This window comes from Festucalex cinctus, chromosome 12, assembly GCF_051991245.1.
Source record: "Festucalex cinctus isolate MCC-2025b chromosome 12, RoL_Fcin_1.0, whole genome shotgun sequence".
Lineage (NCBI taxonomy): Eukaryota > Metazoa > Chordata > Actinopteri > Syngnathiformes > Syngnathidae > Festucalex > Festucalex cinctus.
The window spans coordinates 23,754,801-23,781,178 of NC_135422.1; the positions used below are offsets into that span (position 1 = coordinate 23,754,801).

At 39.3% G+C, this 26,378-nt stretch overlaps 1 protein-coding gene across 1 annotated transcript in view; it reads left to right on the plus strand.

Moving 5' to 3' along the window:
* The first annotated feature begins 7,013 nt into the window (after window positions 1-7,013).
* Window positions 7,014-26,378, plus strand: part of LOC144031846 (protocadherin-9-like) — a 134,041-nt gene continuing 114,676 nt past the window's right edge. Inside the window, exons 1-3 of the mRNA XM_077539317.1 lie at window positions 7,014-7,058; window positions 7,141-7,463; window positions 8,425-11,541. Coding sequence (XP_077395443.1) covers window positions 8,506-11,541 — 3,036 coding nt within the window. The 5' untranslated portion in view covers window positions 7,014-7,058; window positions 7,141-7,463; window positions 8,425-8,505. The remainder of the gene's footprint in view (window positions 7,059-7,140; window positions 7,464-8,424; window positions 11,542-26,378) is intronic.

A 26,378-nucleotide genomic window follows, 5' to 3' on the forward strand; every position in this document is an offset into this window, starting at 1 on the left:
ACCCAGAGGAAAGAAGTAGAATGAGTTGTCTTACATGGCTTTTGCCAATGGCGTTGCACTACCATCCCAATGTAATTAGAGCGGGTGGTCGACTGAAGATGGTCTCTTCTGTCTTTACCCATCCACACTGTGCCACTGGCTTCAAAAGCTCTCCCAAGGAAATGAAGACATTTCATGTGCTACTTCTGGAGAGTATTTTTCTTACTGTATCCACTGAAGTAGCGGATGAATTTTTCTACACATGAAGAAAAATGACCCCAAAAAAGTGAATATATTTATTTATCGCAATTAAAATGATCTATTTATATCATGTTAAGTTAGAAATGTTAGCTGACTTGAGCACAGGAGTACGATCATTAAGGCAGATCATCAGGAACTACAAAAACAAACACGCCTGCCCACCTGCTCTGGATTGAGGATGCATGTATTACTTACAATAACTGTCTCGGATGAGACATGATGCAGCTGAACAAGCAGCAGTAATCAGCTTCTTATCAAGGTGAGTGAATAATTTCAACAGTCCTGTCAGGAACTCTTGTGTTATTTACCGTTGATCATTTAGCCGTGACAGTGTTGGCAGATACAACACAGAAAGGAAGGAAGCCATATCAATGGCTCAATGCACCAGTCATGATCAGAATTGATCAGTAGACAAGATGACAGGACCTCATTGTGCCAGCACTGCATGATGGGTTTTGCATAACATATGCAGAGGCAACTTTTATCAGACTCCTTTGAATGCGTATAGCAAACAGACAAATGCGTACCTGGCTTCAAAAAAGAAAAAAAATGCAATAACCGAGCTGCCTGTCTATTTAAAATACCATATGCTGCAATATTACTAGATAACAGCAAATATTAATTTGCTTATTGCAGAAATCACCCCAATCATTATGTCAGGCAACATAAACATGCAGAAAAATGCAGGTTTACTATGAACTTGGCACCAACAGCTGTTATGGTTATGATCCCAAAGATGTTATATTTAACTACACGACACTAGCATATTATGAAGCTGTTGTTGTCAGAATTTCAATTGAGTTGTGTCATTGTAAAACCAAAAGTGACAATTGGTTGATGGAATAAATATTAACGGGCATATATTATTCATAAACAGTTGGCTGACATATATTTATGGTTCGGCATTCACAAATTCACCTGTTTGGATTTTTTTTAATAAAAAAAAAAATGGAAATACTGTCCACAGTATGTATGGTATTGTCCATACAAATGGCAAAAAACAAAACAAAAACATTGTTTATCCAAATAGATGGTCTAGTAAAGCAATACAAATTGAAGCTATGTGCTTTCATGTAGATCTTTCATTTGATTATTTTATGTACAGGTTTGAAAGTCATTCATTTCCCAATTATTTCTTAGCCTTTCCGTACATTTACTTGTCTTAATATTGATTCCCATTTGATGTCATACATTTTAATGAGTGGGTTGGATGAAGAGATAGTGATAGAAGTGTGGAGCTGCCAATGTTGAGTCATATTTTTGAATATACTCACAAATACATTAACATGCTCACAAATACCTTCAAACAGCACATTTTCCCATAATGCCACAGGGTATTACTTTCGCGTGCACAAATCAGCATTATGAGAAAAAAACCTCTGAACCTAAATCATGCACTGCATGCATTATAATACAAATAAACAATTATTTTTACTTAATTTCATAAAATGTGGGCCAAATGCTTAAAAAAAGTTTGTTTTTTTTTTACCTGTGTATGAGCATGCCCTGTGTCATTATAGGAAAAAAAATGCTATGGTCGTAGCATTTACCCTACAAGCACGTTCAAACAGTTTCAATGTGTTTGTGAGTACGTTCACTCGCAAATACGTTCAAACATACTCACCAGTCCAAAATGTTTACTCCACATTGGCAGTTCCACTCTTCCTTACTGTTTGATTTTCAATGTAAGTTTACCGGCTAATGTAATTTACAACTCAAGCATTTATTTTTAGTGGTTTGATGGGGGGAAAAACAATTCATTGGTCAACAGTTGTGGTGATTTTGCTGATGTTGGAAGTTACACAACATTGGCTGTAATAGACAAAAAGATCCTCAATTAGTTAGGAGAAGACTCTCATTAGGAAACCATTACAGTAACACGTCCCTGCGAATCCCTGTGGTGCACTCTCAGATAATAAAATGCAAGAATCATTGTAAAATGCAAAACCTCCACACCTGTGTTTCCCGCTCAAGACAGCTCAACCAGCTGCAGCTCCTTAAAGACAGGAGGTACAGTCATATAACAGTGTTAGTACCCCGTCAAGGATAGGTGTGAATATTACTGTGAATGTGTATCTGTGTGTTCCGTGCCATATGATTGACTGGTGACCAACCAAGGGTACAGCTGCCTAGCTGTTTTCTCAATTTTTTAAATCCATTAGAGAAATAAAATGATGTAACTCTACTTGGTGGAAGCTTCATTGACAGCAATTGCTCCCTCAAAACTGTTTGAAAGTTTCAAATTAGATTAGATCCACTTCAGACATTTTCTGGCCTCTCCAGATTCTGTTCAGCTTCATTTTGGTCACAGTTGTGGAAGTGTCCAAGTTGTCCCCAAGCCACTTACTTGGGGTCATACATGTAATTTGCACACATTGAGCTCCTTCATGGAGACCGCACGCCTATCCAGCGCTAAATTTAAAGAGAATGAGAGGATCCACTTCCATTGATCGGGAAGCAGGTCGACCGTGTTCACGCCCACAACGGCATAAAGGCGTTTCTAACTGTGCACAACTGCGAAAAGACGAAAAGAAAGAATAATCCACCCATAGACGAACTTTGCTCTACAGTAAACTTTTGCTTGGCACGAAAATAGGGCCCATAAAAAGAAATAATAATCCACCTTTATCATAGCGAGGTTATCCAGAAACATGTGCTGATCATGTTGATGACAAGTGATGACATGAACATCTGATCTTGTACTCGCCTTTATTTCTTTATGAATTATCATTTTACTTTATATTATGTAACTTCAATATGTTTAAGTAATTCAGATGTGATGTGTTTTCTGCTATTTATGATATTTATAGTTGGAAATCAATTTACACAACAGCTATTGTAAGTGATTTGAAAAATAATATTTACAAATAATAACAATGTTAGTAACACAATAAATAATAATCGTTTTAAAAATCCATCTTCAAAACTCTTCATAGTTGTACCTATTTATCAATGAGGCCCTCTGCATTATGCAGACGGAGAACAAAGTTGAAAAGAGATGCGTATCATTGTTTAGGTTCCACAAGATGAGCACAAGGTCAGAGCACACTGTTCATGCAGCAGAAGTTTCTTTCAGCCGCTCGAGTAGTCTGAGGTGTTTTCTTTCCTGGCTTGAATATCTGGAAGTAAAGAGAATAGGTGACCTTTTTCAATGCATGGTCTGGAAAATAATGGGTAATTCAAATACGCCCAAGCACCCGACATTTAAAATAAGCTGTTTGTCCCCTCCACCCCTAAATAAAGGGGGGAAAATGACACCAAGATGGGATTGGATCCTTGAAGCAGAAGAAATAAGACGAAGAGCATATGTTATTTAATAAATCTTAATTAATTGGTAAGTCCTGTTTCCACTTTCCAGGTTAGATAACAACACCTTCGTTGAATATCTAAGAATTGGTAAATGTTCACCAAATTCCAAACGTTTCACCCACGTCAATTATCCGAGATTTATAAATGCATTGAAGCAAACAATTTATATATATATATATATATATATATATATATATATATATATAAAAGAAAATCCTAAATCCATAAACTGTCACACTTATAATCCTCTAATAAATGAAGTAGCATACTAATTATTCAGGCATCAACTTAGTGGATTTAGGCTACTAGAGTGCAAAGCAAACTTTGAAGAGAGTGCGATGCCTGATTGGTATTCAGGGTCTACAGCAAGTGTGATGCCAATTATCCACTGGGTCATTACTGCTCTTGTGAGAGGGCTTAAAGGCAAAAGGCCGAGATTTTCATCAGCAGTTGCAGCGACTCTTTTGCTCGTTTGGCACGGAAGAATTGAATCAAATACTTTTGTTGGGTTAAAGCGGAGGATTCACTGAAATTCAACGTAATTATTACAAAGCAAATAATGTGATTTCATTCCTGTCTGGGATTTAAAAAAAACTATATTACATCTCTTGCACTGACTTTCAATCATAAAGATATAATAATATGTTCTAATAGCAACAATAAATATATTTATACTAAACATGCTTAGGTTGCATGCTATCAATTACAAAGTTGGGCCACCAGCTGTTAGCATTTTCTACCACTGTCTCCAAAGACCTTTATCGTGAAAATGCATTAATTACTGCTTTGACCTTTTGCTTTTATGAGCATGAAAGCGAAACATGTTTGTTTTCGTGTATTATTCATGCATCCAATTCAACAGCATGAGAACGTCGATAAATCAGTGTGAGAATCAAATGAAGGTGAGCAGTGTGATTGACTGTATTCGTGTATGGGGAATTTCAAGACCTCGGGTTTGGACGCTTCCCTTAGGCTCTGTCTACAGTGTGAGGTTGTAGGAGGTGCACCTTAGCTCCTAGAACATATATTAGCATACTACATTATTCATCACCTGTCAGGAGCTTGACTGGCAGCAACATTAGCTGCAGCCAGTTCAGCCCACTAAATAGGAAGATAACAAACCTGAGAGACACTGTATATTTGGCGTGAGAAGCTCCTGGGACCGTCAGGTCATGTGCAGATAATCTCGTTTGAAAGCTGTAGTGATAAAGACTGCTGAGCCCATTTTCACGTATTCTGTGTGCGATGAATACATATAACTTAAAACAGCACTGTTAAACTGTAGCTGCTGACTAACCACAGAAATAACACTGGTCTGCTTTAAAAACAAATTTTGGGTAAACAATGTAGCCAACAACTTTTTCTAGGGCACTTTCAGATGTAGAATGCAAATATCCTATATTCGTTTTTCTCCCTGTTTTTTTTTGTAATTTGACATTAAAAAGTGCAAGAACTGCTAATTTATATACATTTCAATTTCAAAACAGGCATTAAACCAGGCTTGACATGATCCAGATTTTTCAGCCAGTCAGCGATCAACGGGTTTGAAAAAAAAAAAACAAAACAAAAAAAAAAACAATAACCAATCACTGATTTGATCAGAAGATATATCTTTTTTTTTTTAGTTTTATACACTGCGATTGACTGGCAACCAGTCCAGTCCAGACCACAACCGCCTACTGCCCAGAGTCAGCTGAGATAGGCGCCAGCACCCCCCGCACCCCTTGTGAGGAATAAGCGGTCAAGAAAATGGATGGATGGAAGTTTTATACAAGGAGAAAAACAATCTTTAAAAAAAAAACACCAATAAAAAAAAAATATAACGTGTAAAATCTTATTTCGCAGAGCATATCAATGATGTCATTGATCATCGCGCAAATTAAGACATTACAGCCAATCACCGATTTTGCAGACAATGCTAAATATCGTCCAATCCTTATTCTGCCGATCAGATTGGTGTAGAGGATAAATTTACCATTAGCTGGTCCTTGAAAACTCCTATAAAACGCTCACCTGTTTCAAAGCCATTTGATGCGAGGAGTGTTCAAAACAACAGCAAAGAAATCCTTGCAGCAAAGCTGAGCTGAAATCTCCTCTTAGATACAGTATGTTCTATGAATCCCCTTTGACCCTCAAAAGTCATCAACAAAAGGAAATGGCACTTTTAACACACACATACACGTGGTGTCTCCAAAGCCATAAAGACGCTCTCCATCACAACTTTCCATCCTTTCGCCTGCACATTATAATGAGCGAGACTCAAAACTGACTGTGAAAGCTCACTTCAGGTGCTTCTTGACTGCAAAAGAACACTGATGAATACACAGGCAAAGGCTTTCATGTGTGAGAATTTGAGTGGTTCATTGTGTTATTCACTCTACGATCATGCATCACCTTGGTTTGAAATGAAACGAGGTGCTGCTGTGAGATCCAAGCTGGCTGCTCAGTCCAAGTATTGTGGGAAAACGCGCCTCAAGATGGCAGTGTTCACCATGTCAGCCCACTGCAGTCAGTCTTTGGTCGAAAACGTGATTGCGTTCTACAGACAGCTGTGCATGATTTTCAGGGTTATATTACTGCTGCACTGGAATTGAGTCATGATTAGGAAATGAATGACGACGATGAGAATGATGTTGTGATCATTTTGTTGTTGTCTGCGTTTACCTTTGTTGTGACGTGTAATTTTAGGGTTCCTCAATTCTCATCCGTCTAAAATGAAACTTATCAATTGCATTTGTAATCTCTTCCTCAACTTAATAACAAAAAACATAAGCTATATCCTACAAAGAACACGCCCCTCCACGCATCCGCACAACTGTCCGACTTTGATGAGTGGAATAACTGTCAAGGTTATTACTTGGAGACATTGCTGATGAGTGCCTGCAGGCTGCCAAGTGCAGAGGACACAACGCAAATATGCAGCCCGTGTAAACATGCTTAGACAACAGCATCCCCTTCTTGACTTTAATTAATAGTGACTCCGTTGCAGTTTTAAAGTCATAGTCATGGATAACGATTTGCATAGCACGTTTTTTGGAAAGTGATTCAGACTGATGCATTTATGCACATCCATCCCAATTAGAGTTTCTTACCCTACGACAGCCTAACAGGTTGACTTTTCCTCTGATTTTGATGCACCTTGTGTAAATCACTAGCATACCTCACCATATCTTAATTTTAGAAATAATATCCTCAACAGCTCCTTTATCGTCATAATCGTCACCCCACTCTCTCTTTTTTTGGGGTGGTTATGGTGAAATGTCTCCGCAGCCTGCAGCATCTTCGCGGAGCATCCCATCGCGCACAGCCCTCGGATTGGCAATAAGTGACGTTTCGGCGGGCCAATCTTGTTCGCATTCCGCTTCCCGACGCGGCTGAACGAGAGCCGGCTTGACCAATGGAGGTGGTTCGGCGGGGTGAGTGGGCGTCCGTGTATACTTCACCGCCCCTCCCGTGGCTGCGTGGAAGAGAGAGAGAGCAAGAGAGTTTGAAGCAAGATATCCAGCCCGGTGAGTGAGAGCGCAAGGATGAGTGGCGCGTAAACGTTGCGCATTGGTGTGACATTGAACGCCTCTTGTTTGAATTTTGCAGCAACAAGGAGGACAAAATCGGACATTGTACACCTCTTTTTTGGGCCTTCGTTATACCTCTTCAAAGCCATGAGCTTCATGCCAGGGTTGAGTGACAATGAAGCCCCATGGACTTGAAACATGAGGGAATAAGAGTGGTCGTCTTGCGTTCGTCTCGCCGGCGCCTCGCACGTTTGCAGCTCCTAAGTGCATTTTTTTTTTTTTCACGGGACGTCAACAGGGAGCTGAGCATTGATTTTGGGAGACGTTTTAATGGAAGACACCGCAAACCACTGACCACCTGGCTGCTGGAAGATGAGACGCTGATCGCCGCAAGAGCCGCAGGTCACACGCTTAAATCCTTACCATTAGTGAAGTTAAATTGGGGTAGAAATAACTGAGGGACATATATTGTTTGTGCAACTCAATTTTCATTTATTTATTTATTTTTATTTATTTATTTATTTATATTGTTACTATTGGCTTGTTTTCCCGGACCTAATTGCCAATGCCGACATAAGAGGAGATCATGCGAGGACTATATTCCAAATTTTCTCTAGTGATATTGCTTATTTTGGTTATGTAAACTTGATGAATGCATCTCAGATTCCCAATGAGCATTCAACATCTTTAATGATGTGTTTGTGGGCAATCAGGAGCCAATTTAAGCTCTTTAATTTGGGCTATTTGTGTTTAATTAAAACTATAAGAAGAGCAGGCAATGTTCAACCAATGTTTTAAAAAAAGTCGCAACTTTGTTTTTTTTTTTTTTGTAATGGTGTCGAAATGGAGAAGCACGCATGCACAAATGGCCACTAAATGGTTGATGCAGTGTGTTATTATGTTGATTTTATCTAAATTGTTCTGTCAAACGTTTTGGCAATAAATAAATAAATAAATAAGTAAATAAATAAATAAATACATAACTAATCCAAGCATTATTCATGAAGGTGTTTAGAATATTTTTTTTTTAGATGTGTTTATTTTTTCAATTTGTTGATCTGAAGTCTAAGTGGGGTTTACAAAGTGTTCTAAAACTTCAACAAAGTCATTATAATGTGTACAGCACACTATAATAGCATTTAAAATCTTGTAATAACTGTTGAATCATGTGTGTAAGTTCTTAAAAAACAAACATTGATGAGCGTAATATCCTCATTGAAAAGGTGGAGCAAATTAAGATGAGACCCATTGTTTTTATGTATGTAAGTTAAATGGTTGGGGTAGTGTGTGTGTGTGTGTCATTTTGATGTGATCACTTTGCCTTTTAAAGTATTGACTGAAAGCATTCTCCGTGTATTTTTAGGGTTTGGATGATTCCTTTCACCAGTGAGAAGTCTACTACTGCAGTTTCTTAGAAAGAAACATTTGCCTCACTTCGTCTGTCATGGATCTAAAAGACTATTACCTGTTGGGTGCTTTGCTTGCCTGCATATGGTTAGATCCTTCAATAGCTCAAGAACTCATCTACCCCATCAGGGAGGAGCTGCAAGAAAATGTCCTCATTGGAAATATACCAAGGGACCTTAACATCTCCCATACGAATGCTGCCACAGGAGCAAGTGCTAATCTTGTGTACCGATTGGTCTCCAAAGCAGGCGATAACCCTCTGGTCCGCGTTCTGAGCAGCACTGGTGAAATATTCACCACATCAAACCGAATAGATAGGGAGAAGCTCTGCCCCGGTCCCTCCTTTGAGGACAGCGAATGCTCCTTTGAAATTGAAGTGGTCATCCTGCCTAATGATTATTTCAGGCTGATTAAAATCAAAATAATCGTCAGAGACACAAATGATAATGCACCCATGTTTCCATCCCCTGTGATCAACATCTCCATCCCAGAGAACACGCTCATTAACAGTCGCTTTGCTATTCCTTCGGCCACTGACCCAGACACTGGTCCAAACAGTGTGCACAAATATGAGCTGATCAATGGGCAAAGTGCCTTTGGCTTAGACATAGTGGAAACGCCTGAGGGGGAGAAGTGGCCGCAGCTCATCGTGCAGCAGAATCTGGACAGAGAGCAGAAGGATACGTACGTGATGAAGATTAAAGTGGAGGATGGTGGCAGCCCGCAGAAATCCAGCACTGCCATTCTGCAAGTTACTGTGACAGATGTCAACGATAACAGACCTGTCTTTAAGGAGAGTCAGGTAGAGGTGCATATTCCCGAGAATTCTCCTATTGGCACTTCTGTTGTGCAGCTTCAGGCCACAGATGCAGATGTAGGGCCCAATGCGGAGATTCGATATGTATTTGGGACTCAGGTGTCACCAGCTACAAAGAGGCTGTTTGCACTCAATACGACAACTGGCTTAATCACTGTGCAGAGGCCTCTGGACAGGGAAGAAACTGCAATACATAAGCTCTCTGTTGTGGCTAGTGACGGCAGCCCAAGCCCCGCCAGAGCTGTAATTTCAATAAATGTGACTGATGTTAATGACAATCCCCCTAATATAGACTTGAGATATATAATCAGTCCCATTAATGGCACTGTTTTCCTCTCCGAGAAGGATCCCATCAATACCAAGATAGCCCTCATCACAGTTTCAGACAAAGACACTGACATCAACGGCAAGGTCATTTGTTTCATCGAGAAGGATGTGCCCTTCCATCTCAAAGCTGTGTATGACAACCAGTATCTGTTGGAGACATCTGCCCTGCTCGACTACGAAGGCACCAAGGAATATAACTTCAAAATTGTGGCTTCTGATTCTGGAAAACCAAGCTTAAATCAGACCGCCTTGGTGAGAGTGAGGCTGGAGGATGAAAATGACAACCCACCCATTTTCACTCAACCTGTCATCGAGCTGGCTGTCATGGAGAACAATAAGCGGGACCTTTTCCTCACCACTCTCAGTGCCACGGATGAGGACAGTGGGAAAAACGCAGAGATTGTTTATCAGCTCGGACCAAATGCATCGTTCTTTGATCTTGATCGCAAAACCGGCGTTCTGACTGCATCCAGAGTTTTTGACCGTGAGGATCAGGACAAGTTCCTGTTCACGATAACGGCAAGAGATAATGGCACCCCTCCGCTGCAGACGCAAGCAGCTGTCATTGTAACAGTACTGGATGAAAATGACAACAACCCCAAATTTACACATAATCACTTTCAGTTTTTTGTTTCTGAGAATCTTCCCAAATATAGCACAGTTGGGGTGATAACTGTGACAGATTCTGACGCTGGAGAAAATGCTGCAGTTTCGCTTTCCATTCTGAACGATAACGAAAACTTCATCTTGGATCCTTTCTCTGGCGTTATCAAGTCCAACGTGTCATTTGACAGGGAGCAGCAGAGTTCTTACACTTTTGATGTCAGGGCTGTGGACAGCGGTAGGCCTCCCTGCTCCTCAGCTGCCAAGGTGACCATCAATGTCATTGATGTGAACGACAACACACCCATTGTCATCTATCCCCCATCTAACACATCTTTTAAACTGGTCCCACTGTCCTCCATCCCTGGATCTGTGGTCGCCGAGGTGTTTGCAGTAGATGGCGATACAGGGATGAACGCTGAATTGAAATACACCATTGTGCATGGCAACAACAAGGGTCTGTTCAGGATTGACCCAGTCACTGGGAATATCACTCTAGAGGAGAAGCCAGCAGTGAGCGATATAGGATTACACAGATTAGTGGTCAACATCAGTGATTTAGGATATCCAAAATCCCTCCATACTCTGGTGCTGGTATTCCTTTATGTCAATGATACTGTGGGTAACTACAGTCTAATCAATGATCTCATCAGGCGTAGGATGGAAACCCCGATTGAACGCAACATCAGCGAAAGCAGTGAAACTTATCAAAGTGGGGACTATTTAACAATAATGATAGCCTTTGTGACTGGCGCCTTAGTCGTGATTATTGTTATCTTTGTGACTGTCCTGCTCCGCTGCCGGCACACTTCCAGGTTCAAAGCTGCACAGAGGAAAAAACAGGGGACGGAGTGGATGTCACCAAACACAGAGAACAAGCAAAATAAGAAGAAAAAGCGCAAGAAAAGGAAATCTCCAAAGAGCTCCTTGCTTAACTTTGTTACCATTGAGGGAAACAAACCTGATGATCCTGCCCACGAGCCCATCAACGGAACCATCAGTCTGCCTACCGAACTGGAAGAGCAAGGGATAGGACGCTTTGATTGGAATGCCACACCTACCACCACCTTCAAACCAAGCAGCCCTGACCTGGCCCGACACTACAAATCTGCCTCGCCGCAATCAGCATTCCACCTCAAGGCTGACACGCCAGTCTCGGTAAAGAAGCATCACGTGATTCAGGAGCTCCCACTGGATAACACGTTTGTTGGGGGCTGTGACACCCTTTCCAAGAGGTCCTCCACAAGCTCAGACCACTTCAGTGCCTCAGAGTGCAGCTCCCAAGGAGGGTTCAAGACCAAGGCACCCATGCACACCAGACAGCAGGTAAAAGAGCACTTTTACTGGTCTATAAGTACTGCCTATAACTGCCCTGTTCCACAGTGCTAAAGTGCCAGTTAAAATTTGAGTCTCACACTTAGCTTACTGATGCAACAACAAAGTAAAGGAAGCACACAGATTTTGCAAACGATCAAACTTAAAGATAAAAACAACAACTAACCATCCACCAATTACGGATTTGATGTCACATACATAAATTGGTGGTTCAATCCAAGACTCATGGTTGTGTCATGAAAGTTTGTATTAGTTTCAACTATCAAGATGAAAATGGATGAGTGGCTGCCTTATTTTATGTATTCTGCACCCAGGATAGATCACTGGTTAAAAAACTGTACATTTATCGATTGTGAACCACTGTCCTTTGTGAAAGAAACATTTTTTTCTCGCCTATCTACTCAAACCTGACAACACAACTTTTAATTAAAAAGGTAGAAGACGTTTCACCTCTCATAAAACTCTAGAGCGCATTCATGTTTTTTTTGTTTTTGTTTTTGTTTTGTTTTCTTCAGTGTTCTGGTGTGTACTGTGATATCACACAAGGCTGTGCAACCTTTTTAATACCTGTATGCAATAACAGCAAGTAACAATTAGTCCTCCATAGTGTCAAATGTCTGAATGTCACAGACAGCTTTGCCACATCATCAAAGCCTGAATGAAATTCTTCCTCTCAATGCACACTAACAAACTGAGTGAGGCTTGTCTGGGACTTGATACACATCCAATTCAAAAAGGATTAGCCAATAATGAGCCTCAAATTTAAACATAATCCATGCTGCTTTTTTTCTATCAAAGCCTTATTAATTTTTCTGCTAATAAAGCCTCACTACACAACAAACAGTAATAATCTAATATAACACACATGGACAAATACAGGGAGCAGCAGAGGTGGGGGATGAGAGAGAGGACAAGTGAGAGAGTTGTTCTTGGCTCAGGCTTGACTGGTGGTGGTACTGAACCTGTAGGTGGCAGCGTTGAGCTGCATGGCAGTTCCTGGCACTCCGCCAGCCTGCAGTGGTCCATGCAAGACAAAAAAGAAAGGAGTGAAATCTATGTTGGCGTTCTTAGTGAAATACTCTCTTCTAATGATGCTGAGCCTGCACGGGGAAGATTGATAACGGCAGGTAGAGATGAGAGTGATAAGGTCTAGCCAGGAGAGGAAGAGGAATTACTGGGTTGATGCTGTGCGAGGCTCGATGCCGATGTGAACCTCCGGGTCACTGCATTTGGACTGGTATTTAATGCCTTTTTTTTGCGTGAGAGATAGCAGTCAAAAACGGCATGTTTGCCATCGTTTCCCCGACGCTAGTTAGTGTGAGTGAGTGGCTGGTGGCGGGAGGTGTGGGGGATATGAGACAAGGTGATGACATGGGTGGCTGTGGGCTGTGACAACCAGGATAGCACCTGAGATATGACACTATATAGTAAGCACATCTTCATTGATTCTTGTAGTCATCCTGTGCTATCTGAAAGACTTAGTGGGATCAATAATTGTGACACATGACCAAAAAGGAGTACAAAAATACTATGTACTGTATTTTATGTTGTGCCATTTATAGTGCAAATAATGCAGGCACTTCAGCGCATCTTTTCTCCAATAATCTCGGCTATTTTGTTGTATAAATCTTTTTCTCATCTTCAGATTGTGCCTGATTCTTCTTGACTAGTCTTTTCTCTTGTCTGTTCATTTTGACTTGACCTTAATTTTGTAGTATCACATGGAGTGGTTGGTCAAAAATATTCTGATTGTTATTCCGTTTGTGGAATAGGAATTAAGCAGCAAAATCCATCCGTTTGTAGCCATCTTTGCCACTTGCTGTCGACTGAAAATGACATCACAATTGCTCAGGGCTCAGGTAACGACCAGACATGGCTCATCTGTTTTCTGAAGCTGAGCTGTGATTGATCTTTACCCAAGCCCGGAGCAACTCTGATGTCATTTTCAGTCGACAACAAGTGATCACGCCCTTCGATGGATAAATACGGGTGGATTTTGCTGCTTAACTCATATTCTACAAACGTAATATTGGAATGCTTTAATATTTTTTGGGGGTGAACTAATGACTTCCCTTTCAAGCTATTCTGATTAAGGGAACAATAATTATTAATTGTTGCTCTCCTAGTTTCTAATACCAATCATTGGAGATTGTCACCTTCAAAACAGCTGTTTGTTTTACCGTCATATCAATTTCATGTTCTCTCACTGAGGTATTCATATTTGAGGTTAAATGGCAGCTATTGATTGTGGTAAAATGTTTAGACAGCCCTGGGAGGGGTAAATTTTCAGTGCCCTTCTTGAAACCTAATGTTTATGGAGTTTCTTTTTTTGCAAAGTACAATCATGTGAATGCTTGACCTATGTTATTAATACATTCTCAGACACAAGCAGCCATTTCACAATATAAACCGCAAATGTGGCAAAAAGCGTGATTGGGGAATGTAGTCTTTACATTGTTTCCTCATGAGTAACTAACATCATCAATCACCTCCTTTTGTTTGATGTTGACGTGAAATAAGCAACTAAGCGAACAAGGATGTTTAAAGCAAAGACATGGCTAAAGCTTAGGGGAATAGCTTTTCAATTGATTTTTTTTCCTCCTGGATTGAATAGCCATTCTGTTTCGTCTCTCAGGAGTCACTTCTATGCAGCATCAGCATCAATCAATAAATAAGAAAATTGAAAGCAAATTGATTAACAAGTAGACGGAGAGAGGAGAAAGGTCGCAGCAAAGCATGAAAAATCCACTGCTGGTATTGCCCTCTTCTTTAACAGATAACATTAGGAAAACGAAATAGGAGACATTTTAAGTGGCATCGTCATTCCATGTGGCATTTGAGAGACCCCCAGCCTGCTGATAGCAGTAGGCGCAATCCTTGACTTGTCTGTCTTTTTTTTTTTTCACTTATTATTTATCCTCCAGGGACCGACATAAGCGGAAACAACAGTGAGTAAAAAAGCATAAAAACGCTGTCCTACTTTCACACGGCAACACAAGCTTCTAAGAAAACAAGCGTAATATTGCTGCTGTTTCAGCATCATTCACTTCCTTTCACTATTGTGCATTTCACTGAGTGGTACCTGTACAACATACTGACAAGAACATGGAATCTAATCTCATCCAAAGGCGAGACACATGTATGGTTCACGAGCGTAACGCATGACCAGTTGCTATGCGTCAACCACACACTATATATTCGATCGCAGAGCTCATGTTGAGGACACATTAATATGATTTCACCCAGTGTACCGAGCTTATAAGTAGTCAGTGAGATGGTGCATTAGGCATCGTGCGAAACTGATTACAATGCTTGCTTTAATTAGTCAATGTTAATGCAGGCATTTGCCGGGACAAAATCAGTGCCAGATACAAGAGTGCAGATTTTACAATTTTACAACAGTCTTCACCTTTAGATAATTTCCATGGTGGATGTGAAAATAGGCTGTTTATAATGTGAGAGGCCTGTGCCTGTGAGATGGGTCCATTTTTCACCACTCACTTTGTTATGGTAATGTGACAATAGTCTGTATGTGGGTGCACAATTACCAACCAGCCTTATACTGTATGTGACCACATTGCACCAACTAACGATTTATTTGCTGCGGGTGATTTTTCCTTCCTTTATTTATTTATTTATTTATTTATTTTATTTTTTTTTAAATATGATGCACTTAAAAGCATGGACCGACAGTTCAGTTTTCACATACTGTTCACTTTGATGTGCAAATCATACCGCAGCAAAAGGGATATTTTATAGTAACTTCCTTTGGAGCAGTTCCAGTCGGAACTTGTACTGTATTGTATCTGATGTTGAGCGATGTATTCCCAGAGTAATTAGCGGTAGTATTAGTTGACTGGAAATAAGCGGCCTGTATAACAATCATGTACTCCAAGGGGCCTATTCACTAAAGGTTTGTGTCGCCTTTGCACCGCGCGAACCGGCAAAAATGGAGCAAACTGGGAGCGCCTAATTCACTAAACACGTGCAGATGGGGAAATCCGTACTAAGTGTGCGGCCAAACAGAACGTGCCACTGTGCGCCGGTGTTATTTGCGTGTATGTAAATTAGGTAATTTGCATACATTTGACGCAAAATATGCCCACCCCAATACAAATGAGACTCATTGATATTCAGCGTCGAATTCACTAACGCCAGCGCAAACAGTCACACCGCGTTTGCGTGACGCAAATAACGTTTTTGGAAAGCATGTATTAACCTGACGCAACCTCGATCTCCGGAATCATGACGGCAGTGCATGCCATTTGCCGCACAACATGCGCGGCTGATCACGCAGAGAGGAGAGAAAGACAGAGAGAGAGAGAGGGGGGGGGGGGGGATATTTCCGTGTTAGTTTAGGACACATAACGTAACCATTTTACGATCATTTTTACGTGCCAGATGCATATTGTACGACCACGCCAATCTCTGAAAATCTATTTTTAAAAAACGATCGCACCAAAAATTTGTACTTTATGAATGACTGACGCCGTTGTTGTCCTCGCTGCTCTGTACAGCTTAATGGCGCTATAAACGCTTACTCTCGGTCCAACCTCTCTTTCTGATAATGTCATCTTTCTCGCAACTGTTACTATAACAACCATGTTCTTGGTGCAAATTCATTGCCATGTGTGGTAAATCAGGTGCAAATTTGCTCCAGACTGTCAGTTTTGTGGGCGTGTTTGCACCGGTATATGATTAGAGCAATATCCTTAGTGAATAGGTGGGTAACTAGGCGCAGACTGCGGGTGCAGTTGTAGTGCAATATTTCGCGCGATCACCGGACGCAGCGCATTCTCTTGAATATGCCACAAGTGTTTAGGGATGGCAGTAACAGAAAAATGTGCAGGAATTTTTTTTTTATAAAATAGTAGCCTTGTCTTTTTGTTTAATGAGGGGTGTTTTAACCGGAAGTGTCCAAACTTTTTCATTTGAGGGCCGCATACAGAAAAACAGAAGAACTTTAGGTTCCCTTTGGAATGCTTTACCTTTTACAGTGTTTATTAAAATGCTGAAACCAATCTTCCAACCAATGTCAAATTGTTTATAAATTGTAGTTATTTAAAACAACAACAACTATATCATTATGTTAACAAGTGATGAGCAAATTTTGAGGTGGTCAGTAGCCCTGTGTACCATTAGCAAATGTATGCCCCTGTATTATGTTGCTCTCTAAAATGAGATCAAAACAAGATAAGTGTGTTGTAAGTCGACTATTTTTTTTAGGATCATTAACTGAACCTTGACAAGGAGCAGAACGTGGAGGAAAACATGTTTTCTTATTAGCTTTATTCCCCTAATGAACAGGAATTTTGCTCATATCTTTTGTTTTTTAGTAATTAGTTGTCTGTTTCTTTGAGTCGTTAGCGTAGCAACCTCACAACTTTTGACACGCGTACTTTTCACACCACCCCATCCCTTTAAAAACAAAAAAAAAACAAAAAAGAAAGAAAATTGCGATGTGGGCCGTTCTAAATGTTTTTTGGTCTTAAGCAAACAAGAGTTTGTACAGACCATAAGTAGCCTTGCCTTTTTGTCAAATCAACGGACAGGACAGCCTATGCAAAAAAAGAGTTATTACCGGCCGTCGTAATTAAGGAACCTCCGAGGGGGTCGTGCTTCTTGTGCAGGTTCATTTGACATATTAATAAAGAGGATTAGTGGTACGTATGAGGGTTGATGGAAGAAGGCAAGTTTGGGAAGATTAATGGACTATGACAACGTTGCACCTAAGGGGGATGTTGCACTGTCTTCTTGGGTTTACTGACAAGGATGTTGGCAGTGTGACTGACGAAGTGGGAGAGAAACCAGCCATGGTTGTTGATGACCATCATTCAGCATGTCCTTGTACTCTACATGCAAAAAGTACTTCTATCTATGTGGTAGATGACAAAACTGATTCTTTTGTCCGATGTCCAAACTGTGAGGCAAAAGAAACAAGGGTTTCATTGATGCTAACAAACTAACCCACTATATCACGAAGCAAATACTATTTCACGATGAAAAACTATGAAGATATTTCAAATGGAAAATGTGACTCTTCCATATTTCAACACAGCACAACCCAAAAATTAATAATAAAAAAACTAATAATAAATTGAAAATCTTTCATGGGGGGGGCTTGTTCCTATTCCTCAAGTAATAGTCATGTCTTATACGTATACATGTTTAAATGGAATGACTTGTGGCCTATACTAAGCTATTGGATGTTAGCAGTAGCAGAGTAGATTAGAGCCTTGAGGGGATCCAGTTTTGTCTTCAGAAAACAACAATATAAATCAACGCTGTCTATAAACCTGCTGGACTGTGAGTTATTTGGTTTTCGTTTCCGCTGTTTAACCAAATGAGGTGCTTGTTGTTGTTGTTGTTGTTGTTGTTTTGTTTTTTGTTTTTTTCTGGAGCAGACTACCCAAAACACAGACAATGGCAAATTACCAGGAATCATATTTAATTTGTTTGTACACATTTGTATTCCTGTGAGCATGTTTTCCACCCTCATCCTTAAGTTTGGCATCATATATAAAATTCAGTTTTGATAATGGCAAATGTTGCCATATATCAAAGTGTGTGTATGTGTGTGTTTCTGTGTGCATATGAGATTTGTCTCTGTCTATCATTTGTTTGTTTGTCTGCCACTTTTGGTTGACAAGCCATTCATCTTAAAAGTAAACATCGTCTATCTCTGCAAATTCTCACAGCAAACTGACTGATGATCAATCATCCTGAGAGTCACTATAAGATTTTCATGTTCTGCATGCACAAACAAAAAACAACAACAAAAAAACATTATTTTGGCTTTTGTGGCCTCTGTCATTGCTTCAGTCATCTTCACGTTTTCACTAATCCAGAAGACATTTGCCCATTTCTTTACTGCAATCTATCAAGCTGACATACCCGTGTTGTGTTTTCTCCTAACACAGCATGATGATACAAATACTTTATACACCACTTAAGGTTTCTACAGCATATTTAAAAATAAGAGTAGAGGGTGGAAGAAAATGTTTCTTGACTTATTGCTTGTCTACAAAAATGATATACAGTATAAGTTATAATGCTACATCATTGTGTGAATGCCCTCGCCCCAAGAACCATCCCTTCTATTCACCCTTCACCTGCCCAAATCCCACCACCAACTTGACCCTAACACCCTCCCGCCCCCACCCCACCCCACCCCACTCCGTCACATCTTTCACCCGACTGTTATCGGGGTCAATGCTGTTACTTGCAATGTTAAGTCACGGATGGCACGGTCACCTTTTTTGTGTTGTGATCGTTTGTGACAGATGGGGGTGCTTTGTGTTGCGTGCCCACGTCCCTCCCTGGGAATGATGTGGGGCGGGCTTGTGTAAAAGATGGGCAAAGCATTGCTGTACGTCTTGACATGACAAACCCAGAGGGAGACATGTCTTTGTCATTCACTTGTTGTTACATGTGACACAGCAGCCGCTGCACTAGCTTGTGCCAGTGTCCAGGCTAATAGTTGTGATAATGGCTTTGCCAGACAAACATGCCCAAAGCTAGCTGGGGATGCGTTGGGGGGGGGTTGTTTGATGTGAAATTTGACTGCCATTGACTGCTGTGTCACATGCCCTCATCACTCACAGACTGTAACCCTCATCAATGTAAAATTTTATTGTATATATGATATGTTTCATGTAAATTGAACTCCTGGTAATCTTGCCTAATGTGCTGTGTTAAAAAAAAAAGAAAACAAAGAAAAAAAAAAAGAATGGACTTTTTTTATTTTTTTTTATTTGCCTTTTGTTTTATAATTTTTGTTTTTCATTGCAGGGACATCTGAAATGAACTTAAAACAAACTGCCAATTATTTAGAACGCTGCAACTCTTGTTTTTGAAAGCTTTATTTGAACACTGCTATTCTACCTTAATAATTTCATAATAAATGTTTCCAAGAGCTCATTTCCTGTTTCTTATCTCTCAGTTTGTTCTCCAATTCTGATGGGCTAAACTGTGTAAACTGGGGCATGTCAGGCTGCTACTGCACTAATTGTCAACCAGCTTCGCTCATCAGGCGCCAAGGAATGGAAGGAAATTGAGACAGAATCAAGGTTTTTGGGTTTGGTTTTTCTTTTTTCCTTTTTCTCTTGTAAAAAAAATACTGGATTTAGGAATGTTATGGCCTGGCAAGTCAAACCCACTTTCTTGAAAAAGAGAAAGAAGGTCTGGAAAGGCTGCAACTGGCCAATGTTCAACACGGTTCAAAATGAACCATGCAATCAAATTCACGGAAGTCCATTTAAAATGGTGCGCGGGAGATACGTTAGTTTGTTTTCTTCAGTATTAACTCAGTTTTAAATCACCAGAAACACAGTCATTAAAATCCCCAGCAGCTGATGGCACTGGAAGCATTTATTGAAAAAAGAAGACGCGTGCCAAGATCACTGCCTTAACTGGACTAATAATGAAGCTTACTCTCCATCGCGAGAAGTGGAGGTGGACACCTACCTTTAATACATTAATTTCTCTGCTGGGTTTTCATGATATTTTCTGTCTACGTGCCTACGTTGAAAATGCCACTGATAAAGTTGGGAGAAGCGCTACATGAACATTTCAACGGTAAGAACATATTTGCTTGCCAAATACAGCAACCATCTTTGGAAAATTACTGTTTGCTTTGCTCGTCCCCCCCCCCCCCCCCCCCACCAAATTACCATACTATTAGATTAAAAATAGCTAAGGACACATTGTCACTTCCAAGATGTTATTTTTGTTTTGTTTTTTAAGTTAAAACGAGTGGCATGTGCATTACTTTTGAGAAAGCCAGTGTTTATTTGCAACATTACTGTACAAGTGTCAGAACTGGCTTTGTTTTTAAAATTAGCCTTTTTCACAGCAGTCAATTTGACTTGTAAAACAGCAAGTTTATACAAATGAAAACATAACCAATCCCCAAAACTTGAGGAATGCTATGCGAGCAACCAATTATATTTTAATCTATTTTGGTGATGATCTGGATAAGGTTACATTAGATTGAGTTTTTGTTTTTGTTTTTGTTGTTATCATGTGAGTCAATAATATGGTAGGCTACCATTTGAACCATCAGACTGTCAGCATTATATTGGCACCTCATGTGTTCTTCACTGTCCATTAACCATTGAAGTAGCCTGCTAAATAACAAATTGGCAAACAAAGCCATATACAAAGCACTATGATTTTTCTTTCAGTTTTATTAATAGTTCAGCCTTGGTGGAGGTCAACACTCTACTTAGTGGCCTTCTAGTTACACACCATATGTATCGTTATGGCTTTGCTAAAACAACCAATCGAATGGTGACATAAGGCTGTTTAGGTATTATATCACAGTACTGCACAATTCTACTTAGAAAGAAAAGCCAACCTGCATTTTTATATGTATATTTAATTTAATATATAGGTATCAACTAATCAACTTTGGATCATTTTTTATCCGTATACCGGTGGTCAAATACATGGATCACATTTAAAAAACAATGTGGAATACAAAGTGATTAAAGAGCAATGTTTATAGTGACATAATGTCACGTGGCATTCATATTCAATTTTAACTTAAGCAAGTAAAAATATGTGGCATATCCTCTTGAAGGTGTGTGTGGTGGTTATATGTGTGTGTTGAAGGGGGGAATTTCAAAGTGCCACACCATCATATCTATGGAAAGTAGGCCTAACTCAGCTTAATCTGTTCACTCTGTTTGAAAGCCAGAAGCAGAGCTTAGTCTGCATTTGGGAGAGGAGGAGGTGGAGGAGGAAAAAAAGGATAAATAAATAAATATAGGTTTTATAGTTTGGCCTCGTGTGTACGGTCACTTTCAGAAAGCCATGTGCACTTTCCGACTGAAATTTGAAACCTGACTCTTGACCCAAGGTATAATCATATTGCCTTTTCTTGCGAGAAAAGTACAAAAGAAACTGCAGTGTCCATTTTTATAAGAATGAGGCCACATTTTCCAATTTTCTGGACTCTTAATGTGCATGTAAAAATATTGAATGTAATATTAAAATGGGAAAAGTGTCAAGGCAAGATACTTTTATTCCTTGCAAGTAGTAGTCAATGTGAAATTGCATTTCCCTTACAAATTGCATGTGAATGCTGGGAGATGAAAGAAATGAATTTAACACTATAACAGGCGTTAATACATCACAGCATATTACAGCTATCCTCAGATACTGTACAACTCCCCCCTTGGGGCAGTGAGCAGCACAGCCATGACAGGAGAGCAATCGGTTTGGCTGTTTTACAATTTTCTCCGATCGCTGTTGTGGCTGCATTATTTCATTTGTATTTTGAATTTGAAATAACAATGATTTCACATTTTTGAGTGTTTTTGCTAACACAATAATAGTGATCACCAATTCATCATATTTTAAAGATTTTAAATGTAAAAATATTGGGTTATTACGTTCCCTGTTTCCACTGCCATTAACAACTCGACCGGCACATTTCTGTAAAAGATTGGTTCGTTATACCCATAAATTGTTCACTGCAGTCAGTGTTGCATATGTCTATATTTCGGCAACTAAAAATCCTAAATTTTGTTTTACTAATATTTAAAGACAGTCTGTTAGCATTGACCCACTTCGTGATATTTGCAAATTTATTCTTAATTACTTGTAGTACATAATATGTATTGTTTGTATGTATTTGTATTATTGTATGTAGTGTTGAGTTGTAGCTGCACTACTTCTCTGCACAAGACAAAAAATAAAAAATAAAAATAAAACAAGCCCACATTTTAAAATGTTACTGAGTCCTTCTGAGACACAGTGCAGAACTCTAATGTTGGAGGTTAGTTCCAAATCAAAAGTGCCTGTGAGAGTATTTCTTCTCCCTCCCAGCGTGACACTCCAGTGTGACACTGCTTAGTCATGAGGGTCAGTGTGGAGAAAGCCTTTTTTTTTTTTTTTTTTTTTTTTTTTTTTTTTTTTTTTTTTTTTAAATCAATAGCTACATGTGTGTGAGGTGCACTGTGAATGTTTTCATTTTGCAGTAACTGAAGCCCAATTGGGGTTTGAATTGAGAATGCAACTGAAACATTATGCCTGGCTGCAAAAGAAGGTTTCCTGTGGGCAAAGTGCTACCAAAATGAACAAATAACTGTCGAGGAAATATTACATCAAGCAAAATTGAGATCAAGCCTTTTTTCAATAGCTTGGAATTGAGGAACAAGCTCCAAGAGTTCTGTTTATCGATTAAAGGCAACAATAACCATGACAACAAGAACAGGGGCCTTCTATGTGATTTGTGGAAAAGAAGGCTGAAAAGCTGAGTCTCGTCTCCACAAAGCATAGCGACTTCACTAAATATGCTTACATATGCTTCATTCTCATATCTTTTCAAGAACTGACAGATGCCTTTTGAACACAGTGTTGGCTGGGAGCGCCACTAAATTAGTCATATGCCTGACGCTATTGCACTGAATTAAAATCCGGATAAGTCAGAAGCTTGCAGGAGGCCCAAGAGTTTATCCTTGATTTCTGTTTTTTTTCTTCTTCTTTTAATCTCTCACTGATGCACATTTCTCTAGTGACAGCATGGTTTTGTCCCACGGACATCTCCCGCTTCTGTATACTTTCTCATTCAATATTCGGTCACTCATCTTTTTCCTTTGGGTGGAAAAAAAAGAAAAGAAAAGGTGAGTATCTCGCAGAATGTATCCCCAAATGAATATGGCTTAGACTTGCGAGGAACTTTAATACTTATTACCATCATTATAGCACATGATCCTTCCGGACCGCACTGGGTTATGATGTTGCAGAATACCTGAGCAACGTTAATATATGTATGAGATCCTCCATGAGAGAAGGTGCAGCATTCACACCACTGGGAGCCATTCTGTCATTTTCCATTTCTGGTTTCAAGGCGTACTAACATATGCGTATGTGCATCCCGTATGCACTTAAAACGAATACAAAAGTGGCCTAAAGGTTGCATAAGTGAACTTCCGACCAGAGGTTTGTCGGGTTGATCCTTGAACAGACAGGACAAATTAGACTGGGGAGTTAAAAAAAAAAAAAACACCATTGTGGGGCCCTAGAGCAAAGCACTTAACCCCCACTTGTTCTAGGGGGTCACATGGCGGAATAAACCAGACTGTTTCCTGTGTGCATGTGGTGCACATTTTTGCCAGATCATTTGTGCTCAGTGAATTGCTCTCGGGAAGACAACACGACGCAAAATGTCAATTCAAACGCAGACAAACAAATATTTATTCATGTCCTCTTTGATATTTGGGATAACTCACTGCCCACCACAATAGGTACTTTTTTTTATGTGTGTGTGTTATTGTGGTTGTGAGAGATGTTCCAAAAACGTATCATTAAACCTTTTTGAAACTGAGAGCTACTTCTTAAGTACTGATTAAGTTGAAGGTCTACCAGTTTGGGATACACATCTGAAATAACAAATTTGCTCAAATTGCCTTCAATTATGGTCATTCATTCTATTCATCTATATGAGAAGAGACTGATTGGCATTTGTTGATCAATGCCTTTCATTGCCGATCACAAACACCAATCATTCGCAGCTCGTACTTTGCAGACTGCAGACGACTAGAGACCAGCCTTGTAGTGTATCATCCTCTTCCCCTTTCCTTAACACTGCACTTTAAAAACCAAACCACTAATTGAATTATAATATATACTTGTGCATTTTCTCCACTGTTGATTTGAAACAATGTCCTGTTTTGTATAAAAAAGGGATGGAAATTTGGATAAATAGATTTTTTTTTTTCTTAAATCATCTATAAATCGCTAAACAATTGGCAGAAAAATGTGACACTTATCCACGTGATCAGTGTCAGAATCAGCTGATCTCACTCATGGATGATCAGTATCAGAATACACAGTATATATATATATATATATATATATATATATATATATATATATATATATATATATATATATATATATATATATATATATATATATATATATATATATGCAACACTTTATGAAATTTCTGCATGTGTTAACATTTTCAAATGATCACTTCTACACAATCACAATGCCTGATTACTGGTGAAGTATTCATGGGCCCACGGGCACCATTTTGGTGACGCCTGCTATGGATCAATTATATTTGGATACAGAAAATTCTTATTTGCTTCAACGTAAAAGAAAAAGCACATTACTGGGGATAATAGCATTTTAAATCTGATTTTATGGGGATTTTTAAGGATTTACATTCAAGCTAAATGTAACTAACAACATGGAAATAAAAATGATAATCCACCATGATGAATTTTATATGCAGATATTCAAGGCCATTGTCTTAAACACACTTGCTTTCAAGCCCTAAAAAAAAAATATATATATATATATATATATATATATGTATATATATATATATATACATATATATAAATGCTGCACAAATACAGGTAACTGTTGCTCTGAATAAGCACATTAGTTTCCTCTTTTATCATAGGTTTGCTCTCTATTTAAAGTTCTACAAAATATTCAGGATAAAACAGTTCATTAATTAGTGATCACTCGAATTATAAATATGCATCCTTAAATCTGTACAACATCATTAATAGTTTGTCATCGTTCATTGAGACCACGTAGCTGAACAAGTGTGTGCAGAAGATTTTCGTCAGGAGAGGGTGGATGGAGAGATATATGTGTAATTTAGTAGACATTTAATGCTCTTCAGGGAGCTAATTAGATAAGAAGTTGTGATGTATGGCTTCTTGAGGGATGTGTGTCAACCCACTCCAGTTCAATGTATAGACTGCAGATTCGTATTGATAGTATTCTTTGTCTTGTGCCTCGGGCTTAGACATAGTGCTCTGACGCCTTTGTCTGGCGAGGCGAGCCGATAAGGCTTGTGATAAATCTGCCCGCGAATAAGCTGTCATCGAGGTGCCGCGCATGGGAATATTTAACACAAACATAAAATATAGCTTGTCTGTTGTTTTATCGTCGAGGGTATACGAAATGGCAGAGTTTTAAAATACCCTCACCTTCTTAGTTTTGCACTTTCTATCTCTGCAGGCCTCGCAGATGCAGAATCATGTTGCTGTTAGGGCCACAGAGCAGGACCTGTAAAAAAAAAAAAAAAAAAAAAAAAAAAAAGAAGAAGAAGAGAACACATTACACGGAATGGTGAACCAGAACCTTATCGCGACTGAGTAATATGCAGAGGTGTAAAACATTTGGCTGGCTTATTTAGATGAAATGATTTAGTTGTGGTTGTGCAGACTTAGTGAGGGCTGAACGGAGTGGTGTTCTGCAGACAGGCAGGGAGGAGGCAAAAATTGCTTTGCCCTATCTTACACCACACAAAGAGACTCAGCGAGGTTTGCTCTCTCCGCAGACTCCCTTGTGACGATAACGTGTGCTGATAATGGATATATGCACAGAGATTTATTTTTTATTTCCTGATGCAACAGATTTTCCAGGAAACTTCTTCTTTTATTTAAGTGTGAACTTCACTAGTCTGTTGTGACAAAAGACTGTAGAAAAGCTGGTAGTGAGCAAAGAATTGTTTTCCATACAAGAAAAAAAAAAATACAGGCCTAATACTGTTTTGTAATAGCTGCATAAAAAAAGGCAATGTAAAAAGCAAACGTAAGCATGTGAAGGGAAAGTTTTTTTTTCTCCGCTAGCTGAGTCATTATCTCATTTAAAGCCTTTGCAAGAATCTAATTTATATACTCACAGGACGCTTAATTGGGTACACCCACACATTCCAATAACATCCAATACAAAAGTAATACAATTTCTTAATATTTTGCCACTTCTAGAATGGTATGCGACAGCTCTCAGTATCTTGCAGTGCAGTTCACCAGCACAGCAAACTACACTCTTAATGATAAACACATTAA